The sequence below is a fragment of the Kogia breviceps genome, chromosome 4 (assembly GCF_026419965.1).
Source record: "Kogia breviceps isolate mKogBre1 chromosome 4, mKogBre1 haplotype 1, whole genome shotgun sequence".
Taxonomy (NCBI): domain Eukaryota; kingdom Metazoa; phylum Chordata; class Mammalia; order Artiodactyla; family Physeteridae; genus Kogia; species Kogia breviceps.
In genome coordinates this window covers 26,151,994-26,176,167 of record NC_081313.1, presented here as the reverse complement: position 1 = coordinate 26,176,167, position 24,174 = coordinate 26,151,994, and the positions used below count along the sequence as shown (strand labels likewise).

Sequence of the window (24,174 nt, the reverse complement as noted above, 5' to 3'; positions counted from 1 at the left end):
ATGAGGCTGAGCTGGCCCTCACTCCCCGAAGGGCTGCCGAGTTGTACCTCTGAGATCTCATCCTCTAGCTGCTCTTCCTAGGACTCGCATGGGTACTGTTAACACCCTTCATACGCAAGAAGGAAGATCCTCTTAAAAAATGAAACTTGTTTTGACAGGTGATCGCACAACAAAGACAAATGTAAAAATCTGTTTCTTCTGAACCCATGTGTTCCCATTGTTTAGGCTTGTTTCCTGGAGGAGAAATAGGAGCACAGTGTAAGCGTGGCTCTGTAGTGCAGGAGGAGAGTTTAACAGTGCAAACACTTCCCTACTTAGAATTCGTTCTGAAGTTTCTCTAAACCTACTACTACCAGCACCATTGTCCTCATGGACTTTTTTTTTTTTTTTTGGTTACAATAAAGAAAGAGAACTTTATTTAATTACTATGTTTGTATACACAAAGAAAATTCAAGGCTTAAAAGCAAACATCTTCCTCTAATTTCTTCTTAATGCCTCCAAATATTGGGTATTCTCTCATGTGCCTCAAGCACTAAGGAAGAAATCTATATAATACCAGTGCCCTACCTCTAAAATAATAAGAGAAAAACTTGAAAACCAATGGTGAACAGCATATTTCACGTTCTAAGTTCCACCCAAACACGTTTTTAGTAAAAATGACCTAACATTCCTAGACATTAATAGTAGCAAAGCCACAAGAGACCTAAAATCCTAAACTACTTATGTATTAAGAAAACTTGAGAAAATTACATATCTTAAGATATTAATAAGTTTTCTTTCAGTAGTCTAACTTAAGTTATATTATTGAGAAAATAAAAAGAAAGTTTTTATGCCAAAATAATAAATAAGTAACATAAATGTATATAAAAGTGTACATTTTTTGCTTAAGAGAAGGACTTAATTTTTTGCTTAAGAGAAGGACTTTATGATTGTATCTATGAAGATTTAGGTCTTAAAAGTTGAGGCTTTGAGAGAGACCCTCAAGAGTAGTGAACTGTAGAAACCCCTCTTTTTTTTTTTTAAACATGTTTTTGGAGTATAATTGCTTTACAATGGTGTGTTAGTTTCTGCTTTACAACAAAGTGAATCAATTATACATATACATATGTCCCCATAGCTCCTCCCTCTTGTGTCTCCCTCCCTCCCACCCTCCCTGTCCCACCCCTCTAGGTGGTCACAAAGCACCGAGCTGAACTCCCTGTGCTATGCGGCTGCTTCCCACTAGCTATCTATTCTACATTTGGTAGTGTGTATATGTCCATGCCACTCTCTCACTTCTTCACAGCTTACCCTTCCCCCTCCCTGTGTCCTCAAGTCCATGCTCTAGTAGGTCTGTGTTTTATTCCCGTCCTACCCCTAGGCTCTTCATGACATTTTTTTTTCTTAGATTCCATATATATGTGTTAGCATACGGTATTTGTTTTTCTCCTTCTGACTTACTTCACTCTGTATGACAGACTCCAGGTCCATCCACCTCACTACAAATAACTCAGTTTCATTTCATTTTATGGCTGAGTAATATTCCATTGTATATATGTGCCACATCTTCTTTATCCATTCAGTACCAAAATGTTCATTGCAGCTCTATTTATAATAGCCAGGACATGGAAGCAACCTCGTGGACATTTAAAAATAGCACCTTGAGTTGCACTTCTTTGTGTAAAGTAGAAACCACAGGGATGTAGACCTTGACTTTTAGGACCTTAAAACTCTAAGACAAATGCACAGATGTAGATGTATGTTTTTATTTGCCATGAGTCATTTATGGTGAACGAGGATGTGAGCAGAATTTTCATCGTGTGGGTTTTGTACCGTGCACTCGGGGGTGGGCACATGGCTTATACTTAACCGTGGAGAGTTTTTCCTCTAGGCTAGGCAGAAAGAAGCAGGCCCCTCTGTGCTCCCAGACAGAAATGGAAAGAGCTGTAGAGCTGAGAATCAGAGCATTTTGGTGCAATCCAGGGATGCTACCCTTTCTTCGAAGCAGAGGTAGTGGAGGATAGGTGGCTGAGAAGCAGTTTTGCCTCGGAACAATGGGTTCAGTGATGGAGACCCTGACACACCAGCTGGAAGGGTTTTGAACTTGGTCTGTGGAGCCCGGCAAGTGCCATGATGTATATGATTGTGCCCTCATCGTGTAGCACATTTGGACCCCACATTCTGACAGTGGGTTTGCCATGCTGCATTTATTCGTCAGTAACAAATGCATCTTTAGTGCCAGTGTGTGCTGGAACAGGTGCCAGCCAGGCTAGAAGCTATTTGTCTCTCAATCTGAAAACATTACCATTTTTTCCCCACTGGCCCTGGCCTTTCGAGAATTAGAGCTTGACTGTCAGTAGTAGGCGCTGGTGTTGAGGCCCTTGCTGTTACCTGTGCCTGTGCGAGTCCTCTGCGGCTCTTTAACACTTGGTACCCTCCTTCCTCTCCGCGCTTCTGCTGGGCGTCCCCCCACCCCAGAGGAGAACGCTTCCGACCTCTGCTGCCTCGTTTCCTCTCTGGTGCAAGTGATGATGGACCCCCACTGTCGAACCAGGTTCGGTTTCCAGAGCCTCGTCCAGAAGGAGTGGATCGTGGGCGGGCACTGCTTCCTGGACCGCTGCAACCACCTACGTCAGAGTGACAAGGAGGAGGTGAGTGTCCCCATAACAGACCCGGCCGCCATGGGGAAGCAGAGCCCCGTCTCTTCATTAACCTGTCTTCCGACGGAGGGCTCCTGCCTGCAAAGTGCACTCCTTTTAGGGGCTTGTCAGGAAGGCTGAGGTCAGTGCACTGCCGGATGCCTTTCAATGCTTGAAACACTATTGAAACTCTTCCCAGGGGAAAGGGGTGTTTATTAACAAGTGTGTTCAGAGTCTTCTCTTCTAAATTGTGTACCCCAGGGGGCTATTATATTTCATGGTGGAAGTAATATTGATTAATAAATAAAAATAAATAAATAAAAATGAACTCAGTGAGAGAGACTCCCACAGTTTCTGATAATTTAGTTTTTGCAAAAAAAAAAATGAACATTTAGGGTACAAGCTTCCTACAGAAAATACATAATAACACAAAGTAAATTTTCCTTGCAATCAACCCTTTCAAAATAAAGCACAGGGTTATGTGAATGCTATCCAGTACCAGGGCCTCGCCATGGTAGCTTCAGATCTGGGCCTCCGAATTCAAGCACGGGAGAGTTAGCATTACAGTTCAGTTTGTGAAAATGAGCCCCCCAGACTGGGGTGTACTTGTCTGGGTTACAGCGGTGCAAACCTCTTTGGCTGCATTTATTAACGACTGTGGAAGGAAAAATGAAAACAGGTGAACTTTAATTAGATCACCTGCAGAGCTAACGTATGCTAGCAGGGCGACTGGTGGTTTTTCTTACCCCGGATAATAAGCGCGTCTGTCTGCGGTGCTGGACAGCTTGACACAGCAGCTGTGGAAACAGAGACGTGGCTCTTGCCCAGAAGGGCTTGGTGTGTCCTGGGAGACCCAGCCCCCTCTCACTAGGCCTGTAGTTTCTTTCAGGCCTGTTCTGTACTCATCTGTGTCCCACTGGGCCGAATGGACATCACCATCTTTCAGTCTTGAAAGGGACCTTGCGTTTCTGAGATACTAATTTGAAAGGTTAATGGGACTCAGATAACATGACGGTCAGAAAGAGCTGATACTGTGTGGGGAGGAGTGTGTTTTTGTATATCGTATGGTTTGTGTATCTTGAGAAAAGGGGGACTGACAGGCACCATGTCTAGTGGGGCAAGAGCCCGAGAGCAGGTCAGGTGTGTTTAACCAGTGCTGGGAGGAGTCACCCGTACTTTGTGAGCCCATTTCCCTGGCTGTACAATGAGGTCCAAGCATTTTACGCTCTGTTTAAGTGTGCTCTTGAACGTAAAATGAGGTGTGAAATAAAGTTGCTCATGTAGACCTTTCTTTTCATCTCAACACTGACATACTGGAGTTTTGATAGAAAACTGGGTGGTCTACTTTGTGATGTAATTGACGCCGCACTGGACTTTGGTTCAAGAGCTGGCTTCCCAGCTCCTGCCTCTCAGGAGCTGTGTGCGAGACCTTGGCCAAGCTCGGGAAGGGAGAGACCGTGGCGTGGCCTGTCTTGTCCACCTGACAGGGTCCCTGGTGACTGGCGGAGGAGCCCTTGGGGAGGACGAGGCACCCTCGCAAACTCTCAGCTCTGCTATTAAAGGGCTTGCCTCTGAAGCTAATAAAAGAGGCCATCGGGGACTTCCCTGGTGGCGCAGTGGTTGAGAGTCCGCCTGCCAATGCAGGGGACATGGGTTCGTGCCCCGGTACGGGAAGATCTCGCATGCCATGGAGCGGCTGGGCCCGTGAGCCATGGTCTCTAAGCCTGCACGTCCAGAGACTGTGCCCCGCAAAGGGAGAGGCCCATATACCGAAAAAAAAATAAATAAATTAAAAAAAAAATAAAAATAAAAAATAAAAAAAAGAGGCCATCGGTTAAAAAAAGTGCATTTGTGAAAAACGTTAGGAACTCATTTTTGCTGCTTCTGTCTTCTCACCCATCCTCTTTCTCTTCTGGGGCCCCATTGCCAGGGGTGTGGAGAAGGGAGTAGCCACAATATTTGAAGTGACTGAGTAGTAGTTCTTTGTAACACAGTGCTACTAATGAGAAGAGTGGAGCTTTTGTGGGGAATAGCATTTCATTTGTGGAGGTTCAGAGCTAGCGTTCCCTGCTACCAGGATCAGTTGCAAGTGCTCATCTGTCGGTGCTGATTGACAAGGAGATTTTTACATCGTCTCAGGAATGTCTTTCATGCAGAGGTCCTGCCAAGTCCTGATGTTAATCCACGGGTGTGTGGTTTCAGTTGACCGTATTTATCGCTGGGAATGGGATGGAGTTGAGAACGTGAATCGCCTGGAATGTGTTTCCCCGAGAATATAGTGCCGGGAGAGGTCATTCCCCAGCTGTCGAGGTGGCTGCCCCAGACCCAGGACCACTGGCCTCGGACCGCTGGCGCCCCTCAGTCACGTGTGTCTCGTTTTCACGTAGGTTCCCGTGTTCCTGCTCTTCTTAGACTGTGTCTGGCAGCTGGTGCACCAGCATCCCCCAGCGTTTGAGTTCTCGGAGACGTACCTGACCGTTTTGTCAGATAGCCTGTACATACCTATCTTTAGCACCTTCTTCTTCAATTCGCCTCATCAAAAAGATACAAACATGGTAAGAGTCCCTCTTTGGAGCCTGTGTATTGAAGAAGCCATGTCTCACAAGTAGGATGCAAGAAGATTGATGACAAAAATGATCATCTTGTAACACTGATTGTATGCTGGGCCCTGTTCTGAGTGCTTTCCGGGTATCGATATTTAATCCTCAGGCACCCTGTGGGTCTGAATTGTTATTATCCCTGAGGCGCTGAGGCACTGAGACAGTGAGTAACTCGCCCCGGGTCACATGGTAAATATTGGAGCCGGGAGCAAGTGTCAGAGCCAGGAGTGAAGCAAATTAAAAGTTGTCTTTGTGAACAGGTCAGATGCCTTCTCTTCCACTTGCCCGATGCCTGGAGTGACTCTGAAGGGAGCGCTGGCGGGGCAGGGAAGCTAGGCTCTCACTTTCCGTCTTAAACGCCTTTAGTCTCCCTTGAGGCCGCGCTCCCAGGGCCTTAAGTCTGCGCCAAGTGTGCTCTGACCAGCCCTCGGGGGGCCTCGGAGTTTGCTGGAGCCGGCCCTCCAGTGGGATTTTACCATATCCCACAGGGAGTGGGAAACAGACCCCAGGCTCCACTCACACAGCCTCGCTGCTCACCAGCTTCGTGACCTCAGGTGGTCACTTCCATTTTCTGAGCCTCAGTTTCCCCGAAGGTGAATTGGAAAAATAGGAGTGACCTCGCAAGGGTGCTGCTGTCCTGGGAGACCGTGGCTGGCACGCTGCCCGCTGGAAGCAGCGCGTCCTGCCCCTCTCCATGCAAAGCCGTTAGTGCAGGGAGCTGCCGTCGGAAGGCTGGCTCTCAGGGCAGGCGGGGCGCGCCTTCCTGGGGCCCGTCTCCCGGCACTGTGTTTGCCTTCCTCAGCCCCGCTGGAAGCGCCATGACCTGTGCTTGTCTTGGCAGGGCAGGGAAAGCCAGGGTGCACAAAGCAAGCCTTTGAATCTGCTCACCGTGTGGGATTGGTCTGTGCAGTTCGAACCCAAAGCCCAGACGTTGCTCAAAAACCCTCTTTACGTGGAAAAGCCAAAACTGGACAAAGGCCAGCGGAAAGGAACGCATTTCAAAGTAAGATGTGCACGTGTCTAACCCCCTTGGTCTGCGCAGAGGTCCCCGTGTCTGCAAGGATGAGGGCTACACGGACACAGTCTGCGGAGTGGGGACCGCGACGGGGAGGTTGTCAGGGCCGCTGAGAATCATTTGCCTCCAGCAGGCCGGCATCTGTCCTGATGAGACGTGGCCATTAGCTGAGTGTCGCCGGGGCTGCTGCGTGGAAGTGAGCGTCTCGCCCTTGCCCGCGTGCGGTTGGTAGAGTAGAGGGGACGCCGATCACGGTGTGGGCCCTACGCCGTCTGTACCGGTTCACATCTTCAATAGCCAGGCCCCTCTTCACGCTAACAATGGTGTTTGCGACTAACGTGTTCTGTCAGGGACCACAGAGTCTCTGGCTCAACTCCCCACATGCTGCTGGAACTCGAAAACAGCCACAGGCGCCCCGTAAGCAGACGGGCCTGGCTGTGTTCCAGTAGTTACAAAAGCAGGCACCTGGCCAGCTTGGGCCCGCGGGCTGTTGTTTGCAGACCTGGGCTGAAAACGACAGGCATCAAGTCATTTGGGCCTCCCTTCAGATATTTGTTCCTGACCTTACTAGTTATTAACCCCGACATTCCCTGGGTGATGCGTGATTTACGTGGCATTTCCCGTTCAGTCTCCTGGCCTGGACCCCCTACCAGCCCCCAGACCCCGTGAAAGGGAGAGTGGGGTGGCCAGTGGTGGCCAGTCACACGTCGGTGCACGCCTTCTCAACCGCCATCCTTCTGATCCCGCCATCCCACGGGGCTCCTGGGAGCCCAGCCCGTCCTGCTGTGGGAGGTGGCTCCGTTCTAAAGGGGCTTGGGGACCCAGGTGAGCCAAAGCCAGCACTCACAGAAGGCACAGCTGCTGGATAACTTAGAGCTGATGCTTCGCCCTTCAAGGGTCCTCAGGCCCAGGCTGGGTGTTTGCGCTCCTGGCTCAACCCCTTTCCTGTCTGTTGGGCCAGAACTTCTCTGCGCTCCAGAACAGTTTGGCCGGAGGGTCAGTTTTTTGTCAGCGTGTTGTGCCCCCTGGTGGCTGCACACACACACTTCCCACCAGGTCAGGATTGCAGAGCTGCCCCAGGCGGGAGGGGCAAGGGCCCTCAGGGATGGAAGGGAGGAAATAAAAGCTCCACCCGGTAAGACCAGAGTCCGTTTCTCTGCCCAGGCCCCGTTGTTCTAAGTGTCCCTTCTCCTTGTAGATGGGAGCAGGGGGCCTAGGTTCCAGGCGTTGGCCAGTGGGAGGGGCTTAAGCTGCAGGGTTGGGGCATCTCAGCTTGTACTGGCTAATGCAGAGCTGGCCCTGGGCCAACGAGGAGCTGCGAAGCCGTTTGGTGAGCCATCGGGGCGTCAGGCTCGGGGCCTCTTGTTGAGTGGGCAGGTGGCCTTGGAGTAGTTCTGTAGAGACCAAAGAGCCGTGGCCGACCAGCACGATGCCCTGCCCTGGGAATCACGCCTCGTGACCATGGGGTCCACTCAGGTGTGGGGTCCCAGCCTCAGCCCTAGGCCTCGCCCAGGCTCCGGGGCACGGTGCTGCTCACAGCTGGCCCGTCTGGCACGCTCCGTTCACTTAGGGCTTCAGAGAGGGGCTTGCAAGACAAGGAGAGCCCTGTTAAGAGTCCAGGCTCTGGAGCCAGACGGTGGTCGTGAAACCACGTCTGGCTCTTGGTAGCTGGGGCCTTTGCAGTTACTTAACCTCTGTGCCTTAGTTTTCTCATCTGTAAAATGGGGCAGTAATAGTGACTTTGAGAACTGGGTAAGTGGCTGCACTTACCACTTAAGCACTGAGCACAGAACCCGGCAGGCAGTGAACACTCTGTGGCTGTTAGGTTCCACCTGCTTCCCCTGATCCCTGACTCACCTGGATCACTGAGGAGAAGAGGCCGGCCCCCGACTCCTGGCCTTTGGCTCTCCTGCCCCCAGATGGAAAGTCAGAAATCCTGGTCATCTCTGACTTGGGGTATTGTGAATGGTTTTGCTTTCTATTTTGTATTTTTATTGTTGTTCTACATTCCATAATAAGGAAATATTTTTTATAAGGAAGAACCACTGGCAGGAACATGTTAGGGAGTTAGGAGGCTACTAGCCCCAGAATAAAACTTTTATCTATTCTGATTTCAAATGGATACCTCAGGAGCAAAAGAGTTGGAGAGAAACAGCTTCTCCTCAGATTTTTACCTTCTTCTTTGGGCACCAGGGATCCCTTGTAACCGCCTTTACCATCTTCACAACCTTTCACAGTGCACCCCCAGACACAACACCTTGCTTTGGCTGCAGGTAGAATTACCGAGGAGGGAAAAAGTGTAAATGCTCTCACATTTTCGACTCCGTGCAGCTCATCAGACAAGAACATCCAGCCCGCTTAGCCAGTCCTCAAGTTTCTTTTGCTCCCGTCTGTCTCTTTGTCCAGAATCTTTTTGACTTAGGCTTGACCTCCCACTGGATGCCCAATAGCCTACAAGTTAAGCCTACAGATTGTTTCATTGGAGTGACAGGCTCTTCAGGTTGTCGGCACCACTTCCTCACAGGTGTTCAGAATGTTGAGAAAGTGAACACCCTGAATTTCTCCAAGAAGCAACATTTTGCTCCTGTCAAAAATGAATAGGCCTCATCCCCAAACTCTCCCCTAAATCATCATCAGCCTATCTTAACTTAAGCTTGCCCTTCACAAGCACTTAATACCCCGCACCTGGTTTCACCCATTTGTTTATGCACCCAGTGTGCATCTGACACGTGCATTGTGGCGTAAACAAGAATCCCCCACCCGCCCCACCGCTGCTTTCTCTCTGCGTGGGATCGCATTGCAATGAACTTACGTTCACGGGGCAGTTCTGACATCTCATGACTTCCGTTAAAGCAGGATTCTGCCTTGATGGGAACAGCTGTCACTGTGCTGTCCGGCTAACCAGAGATTTTTATTTGTGTTTTCTCTCAAAGCATCAACGACAACTTTCTTTGCCACTCACCCAATCTAAATCATCTCCCAAAAGAGGATTTTTCAGGGAAGAAACCGATCATTTAATTAAAAACCTTCTGGGCAAGAGGATTAGCAAACTGATTAATTCCTCTGAGGAGCTGCAGGACAACTTCCGAGAGTTCTACGACAGCTGGCGCAGCAAGCCCCCGAACTACCACGGGCTACTGCTGCCTCACATCGAGGGGCCAGAGATCAAAGTGTGGGCCCAGCGCTACTTGCGGTGGATTCCGGAGGCCCAAATCCTGGGTGGAGGCAGAGTGGCCACCCTGGGCAAACTTTTGGAGACGATGGAAGAAGTCCAGCGCCTACAGGAGAGAATCGAGGAGAGACACCACAGCCAGGAGGCCCTCCAGGCAGAGGCCGCCTCGCTGCTGAGGACCTCGGCCCGCCTGTCCTCCTTGTTCCCTTTTGCGCTGCTGCAGCGCCATTCCTCCAAGCCAGTCCTGCCCACCAGCGGGTGGAAAGCTCTGGGAGATGAAGAAGACTTGGCCAAGCGAGAAGATGAGTTTGTGGATCTAGGGGATGTGTGACTGGTCTGCTCGGTGGCGGTGAGAGAGGAGTGTCACAGGCTGAGGCAGGAGCCAGACACGTCTGCTGTCTGCCTCGGGCCGTCACGCTGAAGCTCACTGCTGGGCGGACGCCTGGGCCTTCAGGAAAAGAGCTGGTTCTCATTTCCACCCCCCATGGTTCTGAAAGACTATGCAATTAAAACCATAGCTCTAGTATCATTAGTGGAAAGGAGTTACTGCTTGACCCATAACACAACTGTGGCCAGCGTCTTCTGCGTTCGTGTCCCACAGACCCTGCGGTAGCTGCTTTACCATTTAGAAAGGGCCTTGGCAAGATGTGCGTGGACTCCATACTGTCTTCAGATCTTTGCTGTGCCAACGTGATTTATCCAGTCGTCGGGAGTAGTGAGTGTCTCTCTGGCCCATCTCGGTTCGGAACAAGTCCAGCTGTACCTGATGTGTGTGCGGCGAGTTGAGAGATTCAAATAGAGGCATTTAGGCGTATGGCCCTCATTTCCAAACCTTAGCGGCTTTCCTTTCGGCGTCCTCTTGCCACGCGTGTCACCATGCTGACATTTCCGAGCGTCCTCGGGCTGTGTCACTTTATGTGGGACAGGGGACTGGCTCGGGGCCGGCAGCTCCGGGTCCCGCACCTGCTCCGTACCGCTCGCCGCTGCCCCTGCACGCTCCCCGCCTCGGTGCCCGTCCCAGGGTCTTGCTGCTAAACCTGTTGGGCAAACTGGGGGGCTCCCTCGGGTTTTGCCCAGAGGAGCTTCCATTTTTCTGGAGGCGCGCAGTGTTTGAAAGCGGTTGCCTTGCCTTTCCTAATAGCACGCCGGGGCTTCAGGCGTCTGTGCCCGCCGTCCTCAAGGCTTTTCCCCCAGATTCTGTTACCTTATAGACTGGTGAGTAGGGTCACTGGTGAGCGTAGCTTTCATAGGGAAGCGGTCAAGCAGAAATATCAGAAGTGATGGTGATCACATAGTACCTCAGCGACTTTAAAAAGCCATAGAAGAAACTTGACTATGCCTGGTAACCTTCCTGGATCTGCTGTCTAAATGATACATATTTTTTAACTGCAGGAAAGTACACTTTGTAAGGACCCATTTCTTCATTCTCCATGGAACCCCCTGTTCAGTTCCACAAAAGGAAGGGGAAAGACGTTATCTCGCATTAGGATGTTTCCTGTTGAAAGTTTGCCTTTTATATCCATTCGTTCTCCAGTGTAGATCCCAATTTGAATATTGCCTGTTGAGAAAAACTTTCAGTTGCTCAAGGGCAATAAGAAATTTTGAAACTATTGACAAAGAGGAGTTTCTCGGTTTGCACTGAATCGTCTTTCGTACACACAAGAAACTGCTTTGCCATCCTCCCCACGCCATGTTGGTGTGTTCAATTAGACAGTGGAGAGTGAGGGGAGGGTAGGATTCATGCGTCTGGGGCCAAACACATGCCCAGTCTTGGTTGCCTTAAGAGTCTCACTAGTAAGGTCAGTGTTGGGCTTGCAGTGGGGATTTTAAAATGACCCTGGTTCGTTGGCTACCTTCTTGTACGTTCTGTGGGCCTTCTTAAACTCGCACTAACTTCCCTTCCCTGCCCCACCGCCTCCCAGGTACACTATGGAGCTAAGTAGTTTTGTTACCGTATTATAATGGGAATATTTATACAGTAGCCTCTTCAGTCTTAAGATCTTAGTAATTTTCATTCCAAAAATGCCTGGTGTGATGCTTTACACTCCGTAAGGTATGGTTTAAAGGCACAAGGTCATGGCCCCTGTCATAGTGGTTGAATGTGCATTGAAATATTTTTCTATGATTTTTTTTTTTAATAAAATTACGATAGAAAAATAAGCTGTTGTAACATGTAAGGTCATGACAGTTTATGTATTTATATTTGAAATCAGATTTCTATAAAGTTGTGTTTGTGTACAGGATTCTCAGTGGGTTTATATATTGTGACATTTTTATTCAAGATTGAGATGTGGATTATACTTAACAGTAAAAGCTGAAATGAGACCATTTCCTTTGTCTGAAATGCTGCACTGTGCGCGTTTGGAAATGTACATGAACTTCCTGTATGTAGTATCTTGAGTTTGTTTATACCTCCAAGTTTTTACACTGAAGATAAATTAGCTTTAATTACATTCAAAACTTTTTTTAAAAAAAGGGAATAAGCTGTTGGGCTGAATCTGTATAAATGTGCTTTTTATTTTCTGGATGTACAATGAGAGTTTATACTTGTATTTCACTGCATCATATCCGATTGCAGAAATTAAAGCACAATTTACAATACTGTATTTGGTGTGGTTGATATAACATGGAATAATTACTTTCATTTAGTCAGTGTGTGTGTGTGTGTGTGTGTGTGTGTGTGTGTGTGTGTGTGTGTCTGTGGGTGGTCGATTGGTTGGTGGGTGGGTGGGAAACCAATTACCAAATAAAGATTTGGAATTTCAGGAGGAGATAAAATACTGTGACCAAAAATAAAATAGGGTAGGGGCCCTACAGGGTAAGGAAGGGGAAAAGGTTTTTTTTAATCCCTGAAATTAAACATCACACTGCCTCTTTGCTTTTGTGGGGATATGTAAAATGATGATTCTGTTACTTTGTGGCTGGAAGGGATCTGAGTTCAGTTAAACCATGAAAGAGAGAAGGCTTCGCTTTTCCTCCCAGAGAGGATAAGCACGCTGGCCTGGCTGTGATGGTGCGTACGAGTAGGGTTTTTTTACCTCGTTCGCCAGTGTAGCGTTTACTAGATTGAGACCTGTGATTTGGGGTGGTTGGGAAGTCCCTCCCTCCTCTGCCCTTTCCCGCCCTGTGGCTCCCTCCCTCTCCGCAGCCCTGCTCTGCTTGCCTTTCCCCTGCTGCCAGCCAGGCCCGGCCTCCGGTGTCGCAGAGCTGACTCTGAGCCATCCCTGGAACTGCATGAGCCCTCGCTGCTGCCCCGCCCCCTTCGGTTGTGTCAGTTCCTTGATACTTGTATTAAACTCCCAAGTATTTAGCAGTTCTGGCCCTACAGGCTCGCCGACTCCCCGTCCTGTTTTCCACATTTGTTAACCGGCTCTGGCACTTGGGATGACTCGCTGTCTCTCTGTCTGGGTTTTACTTGTTCCTTGGTTTCCAGGTGAGGGTGGGGGAGGGACCCGGAGGGCAGGGGATGGGGGGAAGAGAAGGGGGGGTGGCGCATTTTCCACCCAGCGTGAAACAGGACTGTGGGGAGAGGTGGCTCCTGTTGAGAACAGACTCCTGGCTCGCGTGCCTTCGTGTCACCTCCTGTCCTGGAAGGTGAGTCGGGGGGTAGAGGGAGCCTGGACTCCAGCCTCCAGTGGTTGTGGTCAGCGTTGCTCAGCAGGAGGAGAGGCTCCTCAGCTGTGCTTGTGTCCCCCTGGGCTCTAGAGCATTGGTGAGGCCCGCCCTGGGGCAGCACCGCTGCAGGGACAGGGCCTGTAGTGACACGGCCTTCCACGTAGACCCTTCCAGCAACCTCCCCCAAACACATACACTCTCTCGCCCTTAAAAATATTAGATGGGGATGGGAGACGCAAGACCCTGTTTGTGCCGTGGGCTCCAGTGTAACCAGGGATCGTCCAAGGGCTTACACAGGAGAATGGTGACAACCAAGCCACCGGTAATACAAAATAACTGCTGGAAATGTCATTTATACATTGAACAGGAAAGTAATTTGTTAGAGTGATGGTTCTGTATCTTTAAAAACACAGACATCTTGGTCTATTTTGTGGTTCAGGCCCAGGTTCTTGTAAATTCTTTTGCTTTTAATCCTCCTATTACACCGTCTGCCTTTGGCAATTTAAGGATATGAAGTGTATAACCATATGGAAATATACACAGTAAGCTTTTGGCTTTCTTCTAGAAGAATCCAGTTTTGCCAGCCAGTCCAGCTTTTGTTAATAGTTGTGTTTTTTTTTTTCCTTTTAAATTTAGATTTGCATATTAGTTTTATGGAAGGCTGTGTGGCTTTTTTGTTTTTAGTCCCATTTTTCAAATGATCATCTTCACAGATGTTCGGGGCCAGGAGAGTGCCGGGCTCGCTTATCGCCAGCACTGAAAGGGCACAGCGGCTTCCGCCGCCGCCGATCCTGGGCTGGGAAGGAATGCAGAGGGGCCGCATTTCATCCCTCAGGCCAACCTGAACACCTCGGACTGGAATGCACTGCGGTGCCTCAGGGAGAGTTGGACACAGCCCAAGCCAAACTACCTAGGATGAAAAGCAGTTGCTTGTCTGGGCTGAGGGTAGAGGTATGGGAGACAGGGCTGGGCTGGGAAAGGGGCCCCGAGGGCTTGTTCTGGAATGATGGTGCCATTCTGCATCTTGATCAGCATCTGGCTGGCACAGGTGTGTGCCAAAACTCGGTGAAAGGACATTTAAGCTGCGCTTCACTGTATTTAAATTGTACCGTGAAAGAAAACTAGGCAAATATGGAACTCTAGTTGATGATACCGCCACCAGATTATTTAGGGGGAAATGCTCTCTTGTCTGCATTTTACTTTGAATGGCACCAACAGTAAGAGGGCTTAATGGTTGGGTGGAGGGACGGACACGGCTGGATATGTGATAAAGCAAGTATCAGGAAACCGTCAGTGACGTGATCTCGAGCTGGCTGTGTGGGAACATGAGTATCCACAAAATTGCTTAAAGTTTGCCATGTTTGGAAGTTTTTACAATAAAATGTTGAAAACATTTTAAAATAAACCCTTCAAGAATTAATTCTAAACAGATGGGAAGAAAAGTGCGTAGGAGTATATCAGTCTTTTATGGGAGAAGAGAAACCCTCTCCTTATCAAACTACCTGGCCACCAGGAAGATATAATGGAACTCAGAGAAGGGACCAGAATGTTCATGTTCTCCCTCCCTTCCCTCCTTTGAGAATTTTTTTTTTTTTTTTTTTTTTGCTTTACGCGGGCCTCTCACTGCTGTGGCCTCTCCAGTTGCGGAGCACAGGCTCCGGACGCGCAGGCTCAGCGGCCATGGCTCACGGGCCCAGCCGCTCCGCGGCATGTGGGATCTTCCCGCACCGGGGCACGAACCCATGTTCCCTGCATCGGCAGGCGGACTCTCAACCACTGCGCCACCAGGAAAGCCCCCTCCTTTGAGAATTTGACAGAGAAAGATGACTGCATCCCAATTAGTGAGCAGTTAGTAGCTGTCAAAGTACCTGCCCCCTTTCTCTGTTTCCGTTGTCTCTGCGCCATCGTTTTCTGTTGCCTGGATCATTATTCTAAACTCCATTTGCTCTGCTTTTGGTCCCTTCTCTCATGCTGCCCGTGAATCTTCCTAAAGTAGTCATGTGATTTTTTTTCTTTTTTTTTCGGCTTGAAAACATGTAATGGGTGCATCCATTAGAACTCTGGGTTGCAATATCTTAAGCCAAAAAGAGGGGTTGTGTGTGTCTGAAAGAGTAAGTCAGAGATGCTGTTGGGTCTTGGTCCCTGAAGCCCATGTAGTCTTTTCCGAGTGTTCTTTGCTGCCCCTCCTCTGCACACCAGCTTTCTCGTCTTTCCAGTCGATGAAATGGGATGAAACTCCCACAGTAACTCTGTTTTCAAGAGGCCAGTCAGACTGAACTGTAATCTCGGTCATATTCCACATCCTGGGCAGAGAGTCTGGGCCAGCCAGCTGTGGGGCAGGATCTTCGTGTGGGACTTGGGCCACTCCTACCACCTCTGAGTGTGCTGGGTATTTGCCTTCGCAGCACAGACAGCTTTGACAACTGCTCACTAATTGGGATGCAGTCGTCTTTCTCTGTCAAATTCTCAAATTTTGTCACATTAGGAATGTCACAATATTTTTTTAAATTTTATTTATTTATTTTTATACAGCAAGTCCTTATTAGTTATCCATTTTATATATATTAGGGTATACATGTCAATCCCAATCTCCCAATTCATCCCACCACCACCACCCGCCCCCCCCCACACCACTTTCCCCCCCTTGGTGTCCATACGTTTGTTCTCTACATCTGTGTCTCTACTTCTGCCTTGCAAACCAGTTCATCTGTACCATTTTTCTAGGTTCCACATATATGCATTAATACGCGATATCTGTTTTTCTCTTCCTGACTTACTTCACTCTGTATGACAGCCTCTAGATCCATCCACGTCTCTACAAATGACCCAATTTCGTTCCTTTTTATGGCTGGGTAATATTTCATTGCATATATGTACCACATCTTCTTTATCCATTCATCTGTCGATAGGCATTTAGGTTGCTTCTATGACTTAGCTATTATAAATAGAGCTGCAGTGAACACTGTGGTACACGTGTCTTTTTGAATTATGGTTTTCTCTGGGTATATGCCAAGTAGTGGGATTGCTGGGTCATATGGTAATTCTATTTTTAGTTTTTTTAAGGAACCTCCATACTCTTCTCCATGTTGGCTGTATCAATTTACTTTCCCACTAACAGTGCAAGAGGGTTCCCTTTTCTCCACACCCTCTCCAGCATTTGTTGTTTGTAGATTTTCTGATGATGCCCATTCTAACTGGTGTGAGGTGATACATCATTGTGGTTTTGATTTGCATTTCTCTAATAATTAGTGATGTTGAGCAGCTTTTCGTGTGCTTCTTGGCCATTTGTATGTCTTCTTTAGAGAGATATCTATTTAGGTCTTCTGCCCATTTTTCGATTGGGTTGTTTGTCTTTTTAGAGTGCACTCCTCATCATGCTGACTGCACACTTTTTTGTGTGTGTGTGGTATGCGGGCCTCTCACCGCTGTGGCCTCTCCCGATGTGGAGCACAGGCTCCAGACCCGCCAGCTCAGCGGCCATGGCTCATGGGACCAGTCGCTCCACAGCATGTGGGATCTTCCCGGACCGGGGCACGAACCCTTATCCTCTGCATCGGCAGGCGGACTCATAACCACTGCGCTACCAGGAAAGCCCTGTCTTTTTAACATTGACCTGCATGAGCTGTTTATATATTTTGGAGATTAATCCTTTGTCTGTTGATTTGTTTGCAAATATTTTCTCCCATTCTGAGGGTTGTCTTTTCTTCTTGTTTCTAGTTTCCTTTGCTTTGCAAAAGCTTTTAAGTTTCATTAGGTCCCATTTGTTTATTTTTGTTTTTATTTCCATTACTCTGGGAGGTGGGTCAAAAAAGATCTTGCTGTGATTTATGTCAAAGAGTGTTCTTCCTGTGTTTGCCTCTGAGAGTTTTATAGTGTCTGGTCTTACATTTAGGTCTCTAATACATTTTGAGTTTATTTTTGTGTATGGTGTTAGGAAGTGTTCTAATTTCATTCTTTTACATATAGCTGTCCAGTATTCCCAGCACCATTTATTGAAGAGACTATCTTTTCTCCATTGTATGTCCTTGCCTCCTTTGTCATAGATTAGTTGACCATAGGTGCATGGGTTTATCTCTGGGCTTTCTGTCCTGTTCCATTGATCTATATTTCTGTTTTTGTGCCAGTACCATATTGTCTTGATTATTTAGCTTTGTAGTATAGTCTGAAGTCAGGGAGTCTGATTCCTCCAGCTCCAAAACTATGTTGAGTAATAGTGGCGACAGTGAAAATCCTTGTCTTGTTCCTGATCTTAGAGGAAATGCTTTCAGTTTTTCACCATTGAGAATGATGTTTGCTGTGGGTTTGTCATATATGGCCTTTATTATGTTTAGGTAGTTTCCCTCTATGCCCACTTTCTGGAGAGTTTTTATCATAAATGGGTGTTGAATTTTGTCAAAAGATTTTTCTGCATCTATTGAGATGATCATATGGTTTTTATTCTTCAATTTGTTAATATGGTGTATCATATTGATTGATTTGCATATACTGAAGAATCCTTGCATCCCTGGAAAAATCCCACTTGTTCATGGTGTATGATCCTTTTAATGTGTTGTTGGATTCTATTTGCTAGTATTTTGTTGAGGACTTTGGCATCTATATTCATCAGTGATATTGGTCTGTAATTTTCTTTTTTTGTAGTTTCTTTGTCTGGTTTCGGTATCAGGGTGATGGTGGCCTCATAGAATGAGTTTCAGAGTATTATTTCCTCTGCAATTTTTTGGAAGAGTTTGAGAAGGATGGGTGTTAGCTCTTCTCTAAATGTTTGATAGAATTCACCTGTGAAGCCCTCTGGTCCTGGACTTTTGTTTGTTGGAAGATTTTTAATCACAGTTTTAATTTCATTACTTGTGATTGGTCTGTTCATATTTTCTATTTCTTCCTGATTCAGTCTTGGAAGGTTATACCTTTCTAAGAATTTGTCCATTTCTTCCAGGTTGTCCATTTTATTGGCATAGAGTTGCTTGTAGTAGTCTCTTGTGATGCTTTGTATTTCTGCTGAGTCCGTTGTAACTTCTCCTTTTTCATTTCTAATTTTAATGATTTGAGTCCTCAACCTCTTTTTCTTGATGAGTCTGGCTAATGGTTTATCAATTTTGTTTATCTTCTCAAAGAACCAGCTTTTAGTTTTATTGATCTCTGCTATTGTTTTCTTTGTTTCTATTTCATTTATTTCTGCTCTGATCTTTATGATTTCTTTCCTGCTAACTTTGGGTTTTGTTTGTTCTTCTTTCTCTGGTTCCTTTAGGTGTAATGTTAGATTGTTTATTTGAGAGTTTTCTTGTTTCTTGAGGTAGGCTTGTATTGCTATAAACTTCCCTCTTAGAACTGCTTTTGCTGCATCCCAAAGGTTTTGGATCATCATGTTTTCATTGTCATTTGTCTCTAGGTATTTTTTGATTTCCTCTTTGATTTCTTCCGTGATCTCTTGGTTATTTAGTAACATATTGTTTAACCTCCATGTGTTTGTGTTTTTTATGTTTTTTTCCCTGTAATTGATTTCTAATCTCAGAGCGTTGTGGTCAGAAAAGATGCTTGATATGATTTCAGTTTTCTTAAATTTACTGTGGCTTGATTTTTGACCCAAGATGTGATCTATCACGGAGAATGTTCCATGCGCACTTGAGAAGAAAGTGTAATCTGCTGTTTTGGATCGAATGTCCTATAAATATCAATTAAATCTATCTGGTCTATTGAGTCATTTAAAGCTTGTGTTTCCTTATTAATTTTCTGTCTGGATGATCTGTCCATTGGTGTAAGGGAGGTGTTAAAGTCCCCCAGTGTTATTGTGTTTCTGTCGATTTCCTCTTTTATAGCTGTTAGCAGTTGCCTTATGTATTGAGGTACTCCTATGTTGGGTGCATATATATTTATAATTGTTATATCTTCTTCTTGGATTGATCCCTGATCATTTTGTAGTGTTCTTCCTTGTCTCTTGTAACGTTCTTTATTTTAAAGTCTATTTTATCTGATATGAGTATTGCTACTCCAGCTTTCTTTTGATTTCCATTTGCATGGAATATCTTTTTCCATCCCCTCACTTTCAGTCTGTATGTGTCCCTAGGTCTGAAGTGGGTCTCTTGTAGACAGCATATATATGCATCTTGTTTTTGTACCATTCAGCAAGCCTGTGTCTTTTGGTTGGAGCATTTAATCCATTCATATTTAAGGTAATTATCGATATGTATGTTCCTATTACCATTTTCTTAATTGTTATGCGTTTGTGTTTGTAGGTCCTTCTCTTGTGTTTCCCACTTAGAGAAGTTCCTTAAGCATTTGTTGTAGAGCTGGTTTGGTGGTGCTGTATGTATTCTCTTAGCTTTTGCTTGTCTGTAAAACTTTTGATTTCTCTGTTGAATCTGAATGAGATCCTTGCTGCATAGAGTAATCTTGGTTGTAGGTTTTTCCCTTTCATCACTTTAAATACATCATGCCACTCCCTTCTGGCTTGTAGAGTTTCTGCTGAGAAGTCAGCTGTTAACCTTATGGGAGTTCCCTTGTATGTTATTTGTCGTTTTCCCCTTGTTGCTTCCAATAATTTTTCCTTGTCTTTAATTTTTGTCAATTTGATTACTGTGTGTCTTGGCATATTTCTCCTTGGGTTTATCCTGCCTGGGACTCTGCACTTCCTGGACTTGAGTGGCTATTTCCTTTCCCATGTTAGGGAAATTTTCGACTATAATCTCTTCAGATATTTTCTCAGGTCCTTTCTCTCTCTCTTCTCCTTCTGGGACCCCTATAATGCGAATGTTGTTTCTTTTGTTGTTTTCCCAGAGGTCTCTTAAGCTGTCTCCATTTCTTTTCATTCTTTTTTCTTTATTCTGTTCTGCAGCAGTGAATTCCACCATTCTGTTTTCCAGGTCACTTATCCATTCTTCTGCCTCACTTATTCTGCTATTGATTCCTTCTAGTATATTTTTCATTTCAGTTATTGTATTGTTCATCTCTGTTTGTTTGTTCTTTAATTCTTCTAGGCGTTTGTTCTTTAATTCTTCTAGGTCTTTGTTAAACACTTCTTGCATCTTCTCAATCTTCACCTCCATTCTTTTTCCGAGGTCCTGGATCATCTTCACTATCATTTTTCTGAATTCTTTTTCTGGAAGGTTGCCTATCTCCGCTTCATTTAGTTGTTTTTCTGGGGTTTTATCTTGTTCCTTCGTCTGGTAAAAAGTCCTCTGCCTTTTCATTTTGTCCATCTTTCTGTGAATGTGGTTTTCCTTCCACAGGCTGCAGGATTGTAGTTTTTCTTGCTTCTGCTGTCTGCTGTCTGATGGATGAGGCTATCTAAGAGGTTTGTGCAGGCTTCCTGATGGGAGGGGCTGGTGGTGGGTAGAGCTGGGTGTTGCTCTGGTGGGCAGAGCTCAGTAAAACTTTAATCCACTTGTCTGCTGATGAGTGAGGCTGGGTTCCCTCCCTGTTGGTTATTTGGCCTGAGGCAACCCAGCACTGGAGCCTACCCGGCTCTTTGGTGGGGCTAATGGTGGACTCTGGGAGGGCTCACGCTAAGGAGTACTTCCCAGAACTTCTGCTGTCAATGTCTGTGTCCCCATGGTGAGCCACAGCCACCCCCTACCTCTGCAGGAGACCCTCCAACACAGGCAGGTAGGTCTGGTTCAGTCTCCTGTGGGGTCACTGCTCCTTCCCCTGTGTCCCAAAGTGCACACTACCTTGTGTGTGCCCTCCAAGAGTGGAGTCTCTGTTTCCCCCAGCCCTGTTGAAGTCCTGCAGTCAAATCCCGCTAGCCTCCAAAGTCTGATTCTTTAGGAATTCCTCTTCCTGTTGCCAGACCCCCAGGTTGGGAAGCCTGACATGGGGCTCAGAACCTTCACTGCAGTAGGTGGGCTTCTGTGGTATAATTGTTCTCCAGTTTGTGAGTCACCCACGCAGCAGTTATGGGATTAGATTTTATTGTGATGGCGCCACTCCTACCATCTCATTGCAGCTATTCCTTTGTCTTTGGATGTGGGGTATCTTTTTTGGTGAGTTCCAGTGTCTTCCTGTTGTTGATTGTTCAGCAGTTAGTTGTGATTCCGGTGCTCTTGTAAGAGGGAGGGAGTGTGCGTCCTTCTACTCCGCCATCTTGAACCAGTCTCCAGGAATATCACATTTCTATATTTCTCTAAATTAACTGGCACTGCCCCTCATTGGGGGCTGCAAAATGTGATGGTTAAGGGGCCGCCTCTCCAGAGCCAGACTGCCTGAGTCTGAACCCCTGATTTGCAACTTACGAACTGTGGGACTTGGGTGAGGGAGTTACCGTCCCTCCCTCTCAGTTTCCTCATCTGTAAAATGGCAGCATTCATAGAACCCACCTTATTGGAGTGTTGGAGGGTTAAAGATGAGTTCCTTTTAAGTGTCTATCACATAGTAGATGGTCAATAAGTGTTAGCTGTTATTGTGTGGTCACTTAAATACTTTATGTAAACAGAGGGTGTGTGTGTGTGTGTGTGTGTGTGTGTGTGTGTGTGTGTGTAAATTTAACCAGGAGCAGTTAGCATTTGAAATACCCTAAACAGGAATCCAAGTTCCAAAGGTGGCTGCATAAGCACTTCAGATATTTAAAATCTACCTCAAAGGGTTTGTTGAGGATCTTCCAGTGGTGAGACGTGTAGGTGTTTGGGGTCTGCACTTGGCTAGAAATGCTATAGAGGCCCCATGCTCAGACCTATAGGGTAAACATATCCCTCAGTCCCAGCAGGGTAAACTGTTTGGAACAGAGCACAAGGTCTAAAAACCTCATTGGTCCCATGAGCTCCAGGTCACTTGACAGACCACAGGGTGGGGTGCTTCTGCTGTCTCATTGCATCTCTCTTGGAAGTGACACTTTCATGCAGGACACTTAGTGGAGGCCTGCGGACAGAGAGGGGGACATCTCCCACAACCAAAGAACAAGAAATACGATTGTTTTGTGCTGTTAATAAATGTTCACACATCTGGTAGACTTGGTCCAAGACTGGCTTTCATCGTAAAACGCCATCTCCTAAGGAGGTTGTGGTGATGGTGCCAGGGAGCTATAGCCCCCACCTATCTCTGATTTCCAGAAGTTACTGACTTACAGAAGAATGTCACAAATGCAGCATGGCCAAATTGACTTAGATCAAGTCATGACATCAATTCAATCATGATATATAGTTAGAGTTATTGGATGTTCAATCATAGTTGTATCTGGGGGACTCCTCCCTTGTTCCTTAGAGTTGTATGGGAGGCTTGGGGTATATGAAGTCTGCCTGTGGGTGGCTGCTGCCTAAGGTCTCCATGTCTTTGAATTAGCCGACTCTGAGACAAAGGTTTGGGTGCAAGTAGTTTACTTGGCAGGTGATCCCAGGCAGCAGTGTGAAACACTGGGGAATTAGGACAGGAAAGGGCAAACAAAGTGCCTTCATGAGCAAGTTACTGCTGTGAGCTGTGGGGCTTAACCCTGCTGGGGACTCTCTGAGAGACCATATGAATTTGGGAGGGTGTTGATTACACCCATATCTCTTTATCTTGCCTTAATCACTCGGCATGGTCTTGTGGAAATTCCTCTAAATTAGGTGGTAGAGTTCCAATGCATTTTATATAATAGCTCCTCAGAGAGCATCGTAAAAGGCTTTGTAACAAGCCCATTCCTCAACTAACCCTTTCAGCTCTCTCCTACCTCAAGATAAATTCCCTGATTTCTCCCCAGATTCCAAATGTGGGACTACCTGTGGCTCCTCTTTTTATAAAGGGGTACTATTTCTGTACATCCTCAAAGTCTGTGAGCATTTCTAAATGCCCTTCCTATTTCTACCAGGAGGTTGAATTTCATCCTGCCTCGGAGCTTCTGGTGACAGGGCCTGATTTCCCAGAATTCCTGAAGGTTCGACCCACACTGTCCCTTTCCTCACAGGAAGTGGCAGAATTAACTAGATGATTATGTGATTCAATCCTTACTGTAAATTAGCATATTTTGTTTAATTAAATAAAATAAAATGAAAATAATTGCAGTGTTTTCAATTCCAGAGTACCCCTAACGTTCGTCATTCAATTTCAAGGACCCCTGCCAGCCTTTTCAAGTGCAATAACATTCTCAAATGTGCAACACCACCCCAAATCCTGTAAGCTACGAAGCACTAGGAAAGGGCAGTCAGAATTCAAGAAATATTTTGATTTTTTTTTTTTTTTAATGAGCAAAAACCAAGACATTAAACAGCCTCTGTTTTATAGTAGGTGGTAAGAAAAACGTAATGTAACACATACCATTTCCTGCCTTTGCCTAACAAGTTTGATGTATACTTCTACTATGTGAGCAGATTCAAAACTTGTTGGTTTTCTTCGCAATAACATAGCACGTGCCAGGGAATAAGGGCTCAGTGTGTTGTAGGCACAAGGAGAACTTATCCTGGACTAGCTCAGGCAGAAGGGAGCCAAGTTATTGAGACAAAGGACAACTGAGACCCATGATCCAGCACCATGCCCATGGCTGCTCAGTGCAGAGATACAGTTCCATGACTGTATCCCAATGACCCACATTTTGGGTACCCCTCTACTTAGACCAGGTGGTTGAGAGTATCCGTGACTCACAGACAGAACAGGCTGGGTAGAAGGAAGCTGCCCTTTAGCTGAGAGTTTCTTTGGAGGCAGGGGCAGGTAACAGCTTTATTGAGCTATAATTCACATACCATACAATTCACTCATTTAAGGTGTACAAATCAATAGTTTTTAATATAGTCACAGTTGTGCAACCATCACCACAATCAATTATAGAACATTTTCATCGCCTCCAGAAGAAACCCTTACCCATCACTCCCCAACCCCCGTGTTCCCCCAGCCTTAGGCAACCACTAGTCTATGGCTCTATATATTTGATTATTCTGGACATTTTCTAGAAACAGAATCATGTATGTGGTCTTCTGTGATCAGCTTCTTCCACTTAGCAGAATGTTTTCAAGGTTCATCTACACACAGCACATATCAGAGCTTTGTTCCTTTGTATGACCTAATAACAAGCTGCCGTATGGGTTTACCACATGTGGTCTATCCATTCGTTAGTTTGGGCGTTTGTGTTATTTCCACATCTTGGCTATTACAAATAATGCTGTTAGGAACATTTGTGTGCAAGTTTTTGTGTGGACATATGTTTTTATTTCTCTTGGTTGTGTATCTAGCAGTGCAACGTCAGGGTCAAGAGTAACT

General features: G+C 46.3%; 1 protein-coding gene across 2 annotated transcripts in view; it reads left to right on the top strand.

The window, feature by feature from the left end:
- MTMR12 (myotubularin related protein 12) overlaps window positions 1-14,416 on the top strand; it is a 72,695-nt gene extending 58,279 nt beyond the window's left edge. The window contains exons 13-16 of one of the 2 annotated variants that reach the window (XM_067030853.1): window positions 2,458-2,630; window positions 5,006-5,173; window positions 6,060-6,221; window positions 13,734-14,416. In XM_067030853.1, coding sequence (XP_066886954.1) covers window positions 2,458-2,630; window positions 5,006-5,173; window positions 6,060-6,221; window positions 13,734-13,865 — 635 coding nt within the window. In that variant the 3' untranslated portion in view covers window positions 13,866-14,416. Of the gene's footprint in view, window positions 1-2,457; window positions 2,631-5,005; window positions 5,174-6,059; window positions 6,222-9,166; window positions 12,007-13,733 lie in introns of those variants that run through there. The other variant, XM_059060828.2, reaches the window with a different exon arrangement.
- The last annotated feature ends 9,758 nt before the right edge of the window (window positions 14,417-24,174 follow it).